General features: G+C 58.5%; 1 protein-coding gene across 1 annotated transcript; it reads left to right on the forward strand.

Annotated features, from left to right (window-relative positions):
* Nucleotides 1–2,779: 2,779 nt before the first annotated feature.
* On the forward strand, nucleotides 2,780–5,450 carry EN2 (engrailed homeobox 2). Its single transcript, XM_059819065.1, has 2 exons — nucleotides 2,780–3,329; nucleotides 5,134–5,450. The coding sequence occupies exons 1-2, from the start codon at nucleotides 2,780–2,782 to the stop codon at nucleotides 5,448–5,450; spliced, it is 867 nt and encodes a 288-aa protein (XP_059675048.1).
* The last annotated feature ends 5,394 nt before the right edge of the window (nucleotides 5,451–10,844 follow it).

The following is a 10,844-nucleotide window of genomic DNA, read 5'->3' on the forward strand; positions in this document are numbered from 1 at the left end:
CTTTTTGCAAGCACCAGGGCGGCGAGAGGGAGGCTGTAGCGAAGAAGCAAACGAAGCCAAAACCCCCTTTTCAAGCCACCTCTCCCGGTGACCCGCAGTGGTTCCCGAGGAAAAGCTCCCCGCACGCCGCGACGCCGCTGGCGGGGGCGCCCGCAGACCGGCGAGAAAACGTGCTGCTGGGGCATGTTTGGAGAGAGATTGAACTCCCAGATAAAAATAACCTTGGGAAAAAAAAAAATAGATCATTCAGATTTCCTCGGTGAGGTATCAGATCACCCCTTCACCCCCCGCCAACCCCCCCGCTGCCTCTGCATACCTGAGGTGCTGGATTATTGTCAGAGGACAGGCAGATGCAGTAATTGTTTTGTACAGCTTTGTTTATCTCCTGCTTTGGAGTTTATCTCAAGAATTCTCCGCCCCCGTCCTATGCAGGGTGTAAGTACCCCGGCGAAGGAGCGGGATAACGAATGGGAGCGTTACGGTGGCACCGGCAGCCAGCTCCCGCCCGGCGGAGCGGGCAGGTAACGCGGGGTTCGAGGAGGTTTGAAGTTTTTATCGGTAACTTGGGTCCGCCCGGGAGCGAAATATTTGAAGTGCAGCACCTTGAACACGTTTAATTATGGGGTAGTAGCAAAGCGAGAGCTTCCAAGTAATTAGAAAATACTTCTTGGGAGACAGGCTAATCGCTTTTCATGGGGCGCTTGAAGAAATTAACCTCTAGGTGCTTGTTTGAGCAAAACAACTTTGGATCAGCTAGCGCTGGTCTTCGCTGACGGACCCGACCCGCTGCGAAACACAAAGGGAAGCGGGGAAATACATTTAAAATAAAGCAAAAAAGAAAGATGAAAGGGAAAGGAAAAAGGAAAAGAAAAAGGAGAAGAAGAAGAGGAGATGAAGGGCTCGCTGTCCCTTTCCCCTCAAGGCGGGGAGTGGTCCGTGTCACCCGCAGGGAAGCCTCCTCCAAATAAAAATGTCACTTAGCGGGGAAAGCCGGGGGTCGGGGTGCGGCGGACACCGGAGCCGAGCCGCCCCCGGCCCGGCCCTTGCTCGGCCCTCCGCGCGGCCGCGCAGCCCCGCGCCGTGCGCCCCGTCGGGGCGGCGGCAGCGGCGGGCCCCGGGGAGGACTAACGGGCCGGCTGCGGGGGAAGGACCCCGCGCCCGCCTCCTCGCCCCCCTCCCGCGCTCCCGCGGAAGATCCGCACCCCCCCACTCGGCTCAGCCCCCTACCCCCTCGGCTATCCAGCCGCGCTTTTCTCCCTAATTTTGTTCCGGGGGATTTCTCCCTAAAGACAAAAGGCGAAGGAGCAGGGCAGCTTTCCCGTCCCAGAGAAGCAGGGGTTTTTGGGGGGGACCGGAGGGTGATGGGGAGGCGTTTTGGGGGGGGGGGAGCACGGCTCCGCGCTGCCGCTTCGGGAGCAGGCAGGGGGGATGAAAGGCTCCTGTCCGGCTGCGGGAAGGACGAGTCAATTACCGCCGCCGCGGATGCCGAACCGCGCCGCGGGGAGGGGCGCGCCGCGCCCCCCCGGGCAGCCCGCAGGCACCGGGCCGGGCCCCGTTCCGCGCCCCCCGGACCCCCTTTGTATCACCGCCGCTCGCTTAATATTATTTACGCGTTTCTGCAAGGAATTGTGGGATGCCGCCCCCCCCCCCCCCCCCCGGTAAATAGCGGGGCAATTAAAAACCCCAATAACGCGGCGCTGGGGGGGGGAAGGGGGGGCGGCGGTGCGCGCCCCGCGGCGGGGCACACCCCCCCCCCCGCCCCACGCGCATCCCCGCGGCGGCCGGGCCCGGCTGGGGGGGAGGGGCGTGGGTGCTGTCACTTAGCGGAGCTCCCCGCACCACGTGTGCGCATGCCCGCTCTGTCATTGGCCCGAGGCACGTGTCGAAGTGCCCGGGCCGGCGACGTCACCGGCGGGGGCCCCGTTAAAACCTAAAGGACAACAATCCGGAGTGGAAGTGTCCGGGCGCGGCGGCGGCGGCGGCGGCCGCCGGGGCGTAGCGCAGCGCAGGGCGGGCGGCAGGGCGGGACGCCCCCCCCACCCGCGGCGGCCCCCGCATGTGCGGGCGCGGGGCGGCGCGGGGCGGCGCGGGGCGAGGCGCTGCCGGCCGGAGCCCCGCGGGGCGCCCCTCACCGCCCTGCCCTCGGCGGGACACCGGCTTCTGAGAGCCCGCCTCCACCCCCGCCCCGGCCGCGGCCCCGGCCCCGGCCCCGGCCCCGGCCCCGGCCCCGGCCCCGGCTTTTTTCCTTTCCTTCCCCTTAACCACCCCCCCACTTATTATCCTTATTATTAATAATAATTTTTTCTCCGCGGGGGCGGCGGATGAGGCTCGGCGGCGGCGGCGGCGGCCGGGGGAGAAGGCGGCAGCGCGCCGCGGGACCGAGCGGCTGAGCGGCGGCAGGAGGCGGCGAGCGGCGGCGGGAGGACCGGAGCCCCTGTATTTTTATTTTGGGCAAAGTTGGAACTCGTGGAGGCTGGGCTGCTGGCTTCGGGGTCGCCCTGGTTTTGTTTCTTTATTTTTTTTTAATTACCACCGATTTCTTTTTTTAATTTTTTTTTTTTTTTGCAAACTCTGGATTTTGAATGCCGGGCGCGGCCAGGAGAAGCGAAAGCAAATAGACACCTGTGCGTGCGTGTACATATATATATAAAAATATATATATTAAAAAAATTAAAATAAAGAACAACCGACTGCAACAGCAACAACAAAAAGCGCTAGGCAGCCGCCCGGCCGGCGGCGGGGCGGGCAGCGGAGCCGTCGGCGGGGCCGGCCGCGCAGCATGGAGGAGGGCGGCCGGAGCCCCCGGGAGGAGGCGGCCGAGCCGCAGGAGTCCGGCGGCGACGCGGAGCCCGGCGGCGGTGGCGGCGGCGGGCGGCGGGGGCTGCTGCTTCCCCCCGGTGACCCCCCGCACCCCCACCCGCACCCGCACCGCATCACCAACTTCTTCATCGACAACATCCTGCGGCCCGAGTTCGGGCGGAGGAAGGAGGCGGGCGGCCCCGGCGGAGAGCCCCGGCGGCCCGGCGCGGAGAGCCGCCGCAGCCCCGCCGCGGCGCCGGCCCCCGGGGCTCCGCTGCCCGGCGGCGGGGCGGGCTCGCCGGGCCGGGGGGAGGGCGGCCCCGCCGGGCTGGCCCTGCACGGCGCCGCCAAGAAGGGGGGGGACCCCGCGGCGCTGGAGGCGGCCCTGAAAGCGCGGGGGTTGAGCGGCGGCGACCTGTCGGTGAGCTCGGACTCGGATAGCTCCCAGGCCAGCTCCAACGCCGGGAACCAGCCCATGCTCTGGCCCGCCTGGGTTTACTGCACGCGGTACTCGGACCGGCCCTCCTCAGGTAAGAGCTGCCCCGCCGGGCCGCCCCGCTCCCCGCCGCCGCATCCCGCTCCCCGCGCTCCCCGGGCTCCCCGGGCTCCCCGGCTCGCCTCCGCCCGCCCGCGGGGCCGGGAGGGCGGCGGGGGAAAGACCCGCTCCCCCCTTCCCCGCTCCTGCTGCTGCTTTTTTCTTTTCTTCTTTTTTTTTTTTTTTTTTTTTTTGGGGGGGGCGCGGCGGTGGTGCTTAAAATCGCCCGAAAACGCGGGGAGATGAAGGGGTGGCTGGCGATGCGCGGAGCCGGAGGGACGAGGGGGGAGCGGGGGGTCTCTCCCTCCCCGCCGCCGCGGAGGAGCCGGGGCCGCCCGGGCTCGGGGCATTCCCCACCAACTGCCGGCTCTTACCAAAGAGGGAGGAAAAAGAAATCTGGCTGTGGGCTCCCCGCTCACCCTCCCGGCGAGCTGCCCTTCTCCCTGCCTGGAAAATACCCCCGCGCTGGGTTTTGGGAAGGGGAGAGTGGATTTCCACGGGCCTCGCCTTGCTTTATTTTTTTTTTTAGCCAAAACCAATCCGCGCTCGTTTATTTCTCTGAAAGAGGCCTCGGAGCGGCCGCCGTTTCGTTTCTTTCTTTTAATTCCCCCCCATGTGCTGCAGGTCAGCTCTGTAGGGGCCGGGGGACATTTCCAAGAGCCGGGGAACTTCTTTGGCAGGATCCGTCTCTTGGCACGGGCTTGGGCAGAACCTCCTGAAATCATCGATAAAAGCCTTGAAAAAAAAAAATTAAAAATAAAAATAAACAGGGGGGGAAATGTCCTTCTGCCACCGCGGGGAGAGCAGGGCTGGCCCCGGCGGATCGGTAAACCCCTGGTTAAAAAGAAGTAGAAAGCATTGGGGGAAGGCATGGGAAGCACCACGCAGGAGATCTGCTCCCAGGGAAAAAAAAAAAACAAAACAAAACAAAAAAAAAATACGGGTTTTTCTCTTACAAAAGCAGCGAGCTAGGATTTTCGCCCGGAGAGCCGGGCAGCTGAAGGAGGGATCGTAAAACGAGTTGAAAATGAGTTCGTAATGTCTGAAAGCAAACTCTTAGGCAGAGGTAATATTCAGGGCTGAATTGGAATTTACTCCATTGTTCTCCAACGCTCTCCTTTGTTAATATTTAATTAACATACATCCTCACAATGGCTCGGCCCGGGCAGAAAAGGCTCCTTGTGCTGCCGAGAATAATATTCCCGAGAATAATCCCGGCGATTCGGATCGGGCCGTGCAGCGCCATATGGGCACTGCAGCAGAGCGGCGGATTTCTTCTGGCAATGTAAACAGGCGGCCGAGTTCCATTTTTTTATCGCGACCCACCAAAACAAACCAACAACAAAAAAATAAAAGAAGGAAAAAAGTAAAGAGGTCGCCTTAGGAAAAAGGAGGTTTCCTTAAAAAGCAATAAAGTAATCTGCTCCGGGAATGAACTGTAGCTCCGTGCCGCTGCCTCCGGTGCAGGCTGCGCTTGCCGGGCACCCCCGGGTCGGGAAATGTTTCTGGCTGGGGCGAAAGGGGGTGCGGGGGGTGCGGGGGGCAGCGAGCGGGCAGCGAGCGGGGGCGCCGGGGGCTGCGGGGCGCCGGGGGGGCTGCGGCTGCGCTCCCGCCGCCTCCCGAGCATCCCCTGGCAGCGGAGCCACAGAGCGGGCTGTATTTTCCTGGGGGGGGGGGGTGTGTCGGAGCGTGGGGCGCGGGCAGGAGCGTGGGTGCCCCCACGCGGGACCGCGTCCGGCGTGAGGCCGCCCGCAGCGGAGCGTGGCGGTGTCGGTGCTTCTCCTCTCTCCCGGCCGTAGGTCCCCGCTCCCGCAAACCAAAGAAGAAGAACCCCAACAAGGAGGACAAGCGGCCGCGCACCGCCTTCACCGCCGAGCAGCTGCAGAGACTCAAGGCCGAGTTCCAGACGAACCGGTACCTGACGGAGCAGCGGCGGCAGAGCCTGGCCCAAGAGCTCGGGCTTAACGAGTCCCAGATTAAAATCTGGTTCCAGAATAAACGAGCCAAGATCAAGAAGGCGACGGGCAGCAAGAACTCCCTGGCAGTGCACCTCATGGCCCAGGGGCTCTACAACCACTCCACCACGGCGAAAGACGGCAAGTCGGACAGTGAATAGCCAAGGGGGGGGGGGGGGGGGGGGCGAGGGAGGGAGGGGGGAGGCAGGGGAGGGGGGGGGCCGTTTGCAGTCAAAGTTTATACAATGCAATAATTTAATTAAAAAAAATAAAATGAAACATAAGGGCCAGTGTATAAAGATTATACCAGCATTAATAGTGAAAATATTGTGTATTAGATATAATTCTGCAATATTCTATGTATATATAATTTACAGGTAAGGTGGTGTAAAAATCCAAGATATCTGATTATAAAATATTTTTTTGATTTTTTTTTTTGGTTGGTTTTGGTTTCGGGGGTTTGGGCTGGTTGTTTTTTTTTTTTTTCGGTTGTATGGAGATTTTAGACGCTATCTTTATGATTTTTTTTTAAATGCTTAAGTTACATTTTTATAGACTTAAGCGCTGTTTAAATGGACATTGGACGCTGTTTTTTGAAATTCAAAAAAAAATTAAAAACAACTTTTGCTGAAGTCCAAAGATTTTTATTGCTGCATTTCACACGACTGTGAACCGAATAAATAGTTCTCCTATTTGTTCTATGAGTTTTACCTTTTTCTTTTTTCCCCACTCCTCCCCTTTTCCTTTTTTTTTCCTTTTTTTTTTTTTTTTTTTTATTTTTTTTGGGGGGGATGTGTGTGTCTGGGGCTGGCTTTGGGGATAGACATGGAGAATTGAATTTAAGAAGAAAGAAAATTTATATATAAGGAAGGATAGGGAAAGAAATCTCAAAGCACCGTCTTGAAACATGCCCGGGGTCCTTTCCCGAGTCCCTATTCCCTCATCACCCCCGGCGAGACCCACGGGCGTGCGTGGATGCGGGATGCAGGCGTGGATGCGGGATGCAGGGGTGGGGTTAGCACACACCCCACACCCCCCAACTTGTTGGGAAAACTTTGGGACCCCCCCTCTCCGAAAAGCTCCGGGATGCGGCTCCAGCCCGCTGCCGCCCTCCCGGTCCCGCTCCCCCTCCGCGGGGGGCGGCCACGGGTTGGGGTCCGGCTTCGCTCCGGCATCTCCTCCCCGAAGCAATTGGGAGCGTTTCACCCCCCTTCCCCCCCCAAAATAAAGTAACATTTTTACTTTCCTCTTCCCCTCCATCCCCATCCCACGGCGCGGTCCCCGCTAGCACGACGCTTCGTGGCACCGTGGGGGTGGGTGTTTCTCCCCACGCCCCCCCCCCCCCGCAGACACCTTGTAAATCGGAGATTTTCGGGGTTTCGAGGCGTTGTGCTGCGTTTAACCCATTTCTCCCGGAGCGTGGTGTCCCCTTCCCCACGGTACGGGGTGGGGTGGGGGGGCTGTGTCCCGCGTGGGTCTGGGTGTGCGTGAGCGGCTGCTTAGGAATGGGCTCTTCTGCGACACTGTTTGTGGGGGGAAAACTTCTCGCTTTGCCTTAAAACCTCTTTATTTTGCAGCTATAGTAGACACACATTGTACATAGTAGTATAAACTTAAAAAAAAAAAAGAAAGAAAGAATCCAACTATAAAATAAAAACTGTAATTTTAAATTCTGTGAATAACCATCAGCTGTTTAGGACCCAGAATGAAATGACATTGCCTTTTAGCAAGAAAGCAATGGATTATTTTTTTTTTCTTCTCTCCAGTTTATGAAACCTGTGCGTTTTACAATTGCAGTATCAAATATTTATAATGGGATGAAATATGAATGTTTCTATTTACAACTGTGCTCTCAACATTGTGAACACTCTCGCTGCATTTTGTGTGTTTCGATTCTCGAGGATTGCATTAAATAATAATAATAATAATAATAATAAAAAAAAAGGAACCAACCCACTTTATTACGAAATACAGACCGTGTCGCTCAGGCGTTGCAGTGGAGCAGTGCTATCAGGGACCATATATCCCTATATGTTTATATAGTCTTTAGATTGCGCTTCTGAGCACTGGAGCTCGAGTTAGACGTGTTTCGTAGTTTCAGCTATTTACGGGGGGGGGGGGGGTGATAAATTCCGTGGCGATTTGTGAGAGAGGTGAATTTGCAGCCAGGCGTTTCGCCAGCCTTTTGACTTCGTGAAGAAACTTTGGGGGATTCATTCCCAGGCAGAGGAGAGGGCAACCGCCCGCCGGGGCTGAGCCCGGCGCTACGGCTCCCGTCGGGGTAAAAAGGATCCGAAAACGGGGAAGAAAACCTCTTTCATCCCACGTATGTCAACAGGTCTCACCTTTTCAAGACTTTAAACGCCCGGCGGTGTGATGCTCTGGCAGGCTGCGTTTGGAAAACCTCTGCTAGATAAACACGTAAACCCGGCGCTGGGGAAGAGAGGCGATGGGAATATTGCCCATGCCCCGCTACCAAGCCAAGCACCCTGTGAAATGCTTGGCTTCCCCGGGAAATGACAGTACCACGATTTTAGGACGGGCTGGGCAGAAACCAAACGGTCACCCGCCTTGCTGCAACAAAGGGCACAAGAGCTCCCAAATAGTTGAGCCCCTTTGGCGCAGGCGGGAGGAGAGGGAGCGAGGGCAGAGCCCCACCCTCGGGGACGGCTCCTGCGGCGGCGGGCGCGCTCCCGGAGAAAACCAGGGCGGGGGTGTGTGTGTGTTAAATTTTATTTTATTTTTTTAAAGCTGCTGCTCTGGGATATGTTCTGCAAGGGGGAAAACTCTCCGGGAGCAGGGGTGCGGCTGGGCGGGCGCAGGGAGGGTTCACCTGCCCGGGGAGGCTGGGGCCGGGGCTGAGCGCCGCGGCGGGGAGCGGCGGGGGGGCCGCCGGGCTCCCTTCCCGGCCCGTGCTTTGTTTTTCCCGGCCTTCCTGGTTCACGTGCCTTTGAGGAGAATTATTTTTTGTTGCCTTTTTGGTCACCTCCGCTGATGGAGGCAGGTGATTTATAATCCCGAGGGAGAAAATCGGTGGCGGTGGGCGCTGAAGAGGAGTTTTAAATCCGGATTGAAAAATAGCTCCGGTTGTCCGACGGGGCAAAACGGTACCGTGGGTGTGTTACACACCGGCGGATAAGTCCCACGGAGATTTTCTTTTTTTAAGCAGTCACTAAGCCTGCAGCGAGGGAAATTCTGGCCCCGCTCCTAAGTGTGCAGTGGGACAAAGTTTCCACCTGTCCTTCCCCAGCCTGCAAGAAGCGCTGGGAACAGAAAACAGATGTGTGTCACCAGCAGGAATATGTATTTAGTTTTAGGTTAAAAAAAAAAAATAGTAGGGAAACTTCTCTAAGTCAGTTGAGTCTCTGGAGCAAGGACAGAAAATATCTGGCTGCCGCCTGGATTTTACCCAGACCAGAATCCAAAATATTGGCCACTGGGCAGGGGTGCCTTCAGCTGGGAGCAGCAAATGGCTCACCCCGGCCGCACTCCTCACCTGCCTCCGATATTTTTGGGGGCAAGCTTTCACGGGGAGAGGCACAGGTTGGGAGACACTTGCTCTGCTGCTCCTTTCGCCATCTTTTGAGCTGCTGCTGGTTCCCGTCCACCGCCCCGCTAGCGCTCCCACGCCCGGGCAGCGGCTCCCCGCTGGCTCGGGGAAGGACAGCACAACTAAATTAGCCCTCGTTAATCTAAAATTTAAAATTAATTTAACAGAAAGAGCTGCCGCACAAGCGCCCCTTGCAATTTTAGCAAAGCAACACCACTTTGCTGGAGGGGTCTTTTTTGGAAAAGACAAAACCACAGCCCCAAACCACACGAGCCCCGAAGCCAAGCCAAAGCCTCCCCCCAAAAACCCGGCTGCGTGGGGGCAGGGGCAGGAGCGGGCAGGGGCAGAGGCAGGGCTGCCCTGCGGTCACCCACCGCCTGGCAGCATTTTTTTGCTGGCAGGCAGCTCTCTGCTAGCCGGTCAGGCTCCTTCCCCTCCAGCCAAAGCAGCAGAGTCCCATAAAAAAGAAAAAAAAAAAAAAAAAATAACCAACCCAGGGGAAGTATTTCAGGGCCGAGCAAAAATACATCCGCACTTCCCCGGCGCCAACCAGCCCCTCCGTGTAATTAATTAAGCGTGTTTTTTCGGTAACTCTGTTCAATAAGCATCTGAGCACTGAGGTTTAGTGAAGGTGTTCCTCCGCTCCGCTGTCTGTTAATGCAGTATATCGCACATGCGATATACAACCTATGCCCAGACACTATATATGTAAATGCCCGCGCCATTTATTGTGAAATGCGTATCAGAGTTAGAGGGAGAAACTATTTAGCTAGCTCGGGTTTGTGGAAAAAAAAAAAAAAAAAAAAAAGTAATTCTGTATCCCGCTGATTTAATATCCGACCTCCACATTCAATCCCCGCCCATGCAGCTATCAAAAGTACCCCTGGGATGTTTGGATATCATCTCCAAACTAACATCTGTGATTATGAAACGCTCAGAAGGGGAAGGTTAATAACAATTTGTTTCAAAGGGCCACGAGTCAATTTTATAAACAAATTCGCCTTGCCTTAAAAACAAACAAGCACGCAAAGTGGAAGCCGGCGGCCGCGGGCGGGGGCTGGAACTGGGGGATCGGGGCAGGATTTGTGCCCGCTTCCCGCGGGGATGGAGCCGGAGCAGCCCGGGACCAGCCCAGGAGCAGAGCCGGGGACGGCAGGGTGTGCGGGGGGGAGAGCCCTTCGCTGCGGCAGCCCGGGGGGTGCTCCCCGGCACCCGCGGCGCCGGCGGGAGCGCACCCAGGCGCCTTTGGGGAGCTGCAGGCAGTCCGGGCTCCTTTGCAGAACGCCGGGACGGTCCCTGGCAGCGGAGCTGCGCTTTGCAGCGCTGGGGAGGGGGCAGATTTGGGCTTTGCAGCGATGGGGAGGGGGGATCCATGCCCTGGGCTTCCCCCCCCCCGAGACCAGCCCTGCAGCTAAAGCCGGCACTAGCCCGTCCTCAATCTGCTCTGTCACATATTTGGGACCCCGGCAAACTCAGGCACGGCTGCCGGCCGAAGCCCAGCCCCGGCCTCGGGAATAAGCGGCCTGAATGAGCCCGGGCAGGGGGAGAGGCCGGAGCCGGCAGCTCCACCGAGACCCACGCCCGGAGCCCGCCGGCAGCCCCCTGCCTGCTGCCCCCCCCCTGCCTGCTGCCCCCCCCGCCTGCTGCCCCCCCCCGCCTGCTGCCCCCCCGCCTGCTGCCCCCCCTGCCTGCTGCCCCCCCCTGCCTGCTGCCCCCCCGCCTGCTGCCCGCCCCTGCCTGCTGCCCCCCCTGCCTGCTGCCCCCCCCGCCTGCTGCCCGCCCCTGCCTGCTGCCCCCCCCGCCTGCTGCCCCCCCTGCCTGCTGCCCCCCCTGCCTGCCCACGTTTGTCACCCGCATTTCCTCTCGCCCCACCGTCTCCTCGACCTGGAAAGAAAATTTAAATTTGGCGTTTGACACATTTTAACGTCTTTAAAAAAAAAAAAAAAAAAGAAAGAAAAGAGTCAGAGGCACACACGCGTCGGGATGATCCGCCTCTGCTGCTGGG

Source organism: Gavia stellata, chromosome 6 (assembly GCF_030936135.1).
Source record: "Gavia stellata isolate bGavSte3 chromosome 6, bGavSte3.hap2, whole genome shotgun sequence".
NCBI lineage: Eukaryota > Metazoa > Chordata > Aves > Gaviiformes > Gaviidae > Gavia > Gavia stellata.

Coding starts and splice junctions, on each gene's coding strand:
- EN2 (XM_059819065.1), top strand. CDS start 2,780: ATGGAGGAGGGCGGCCGGAGCCCCCGGGAGGAGGCGGCCGAGCCGCAG. Junction 3,330..5,133: donor CTCGGACCGGCCCTCCTCAG/GTAAGAGCTGCC, acceptor TCCCGGCCGTAG/GTCCCCGCTCCCGCAAACCA.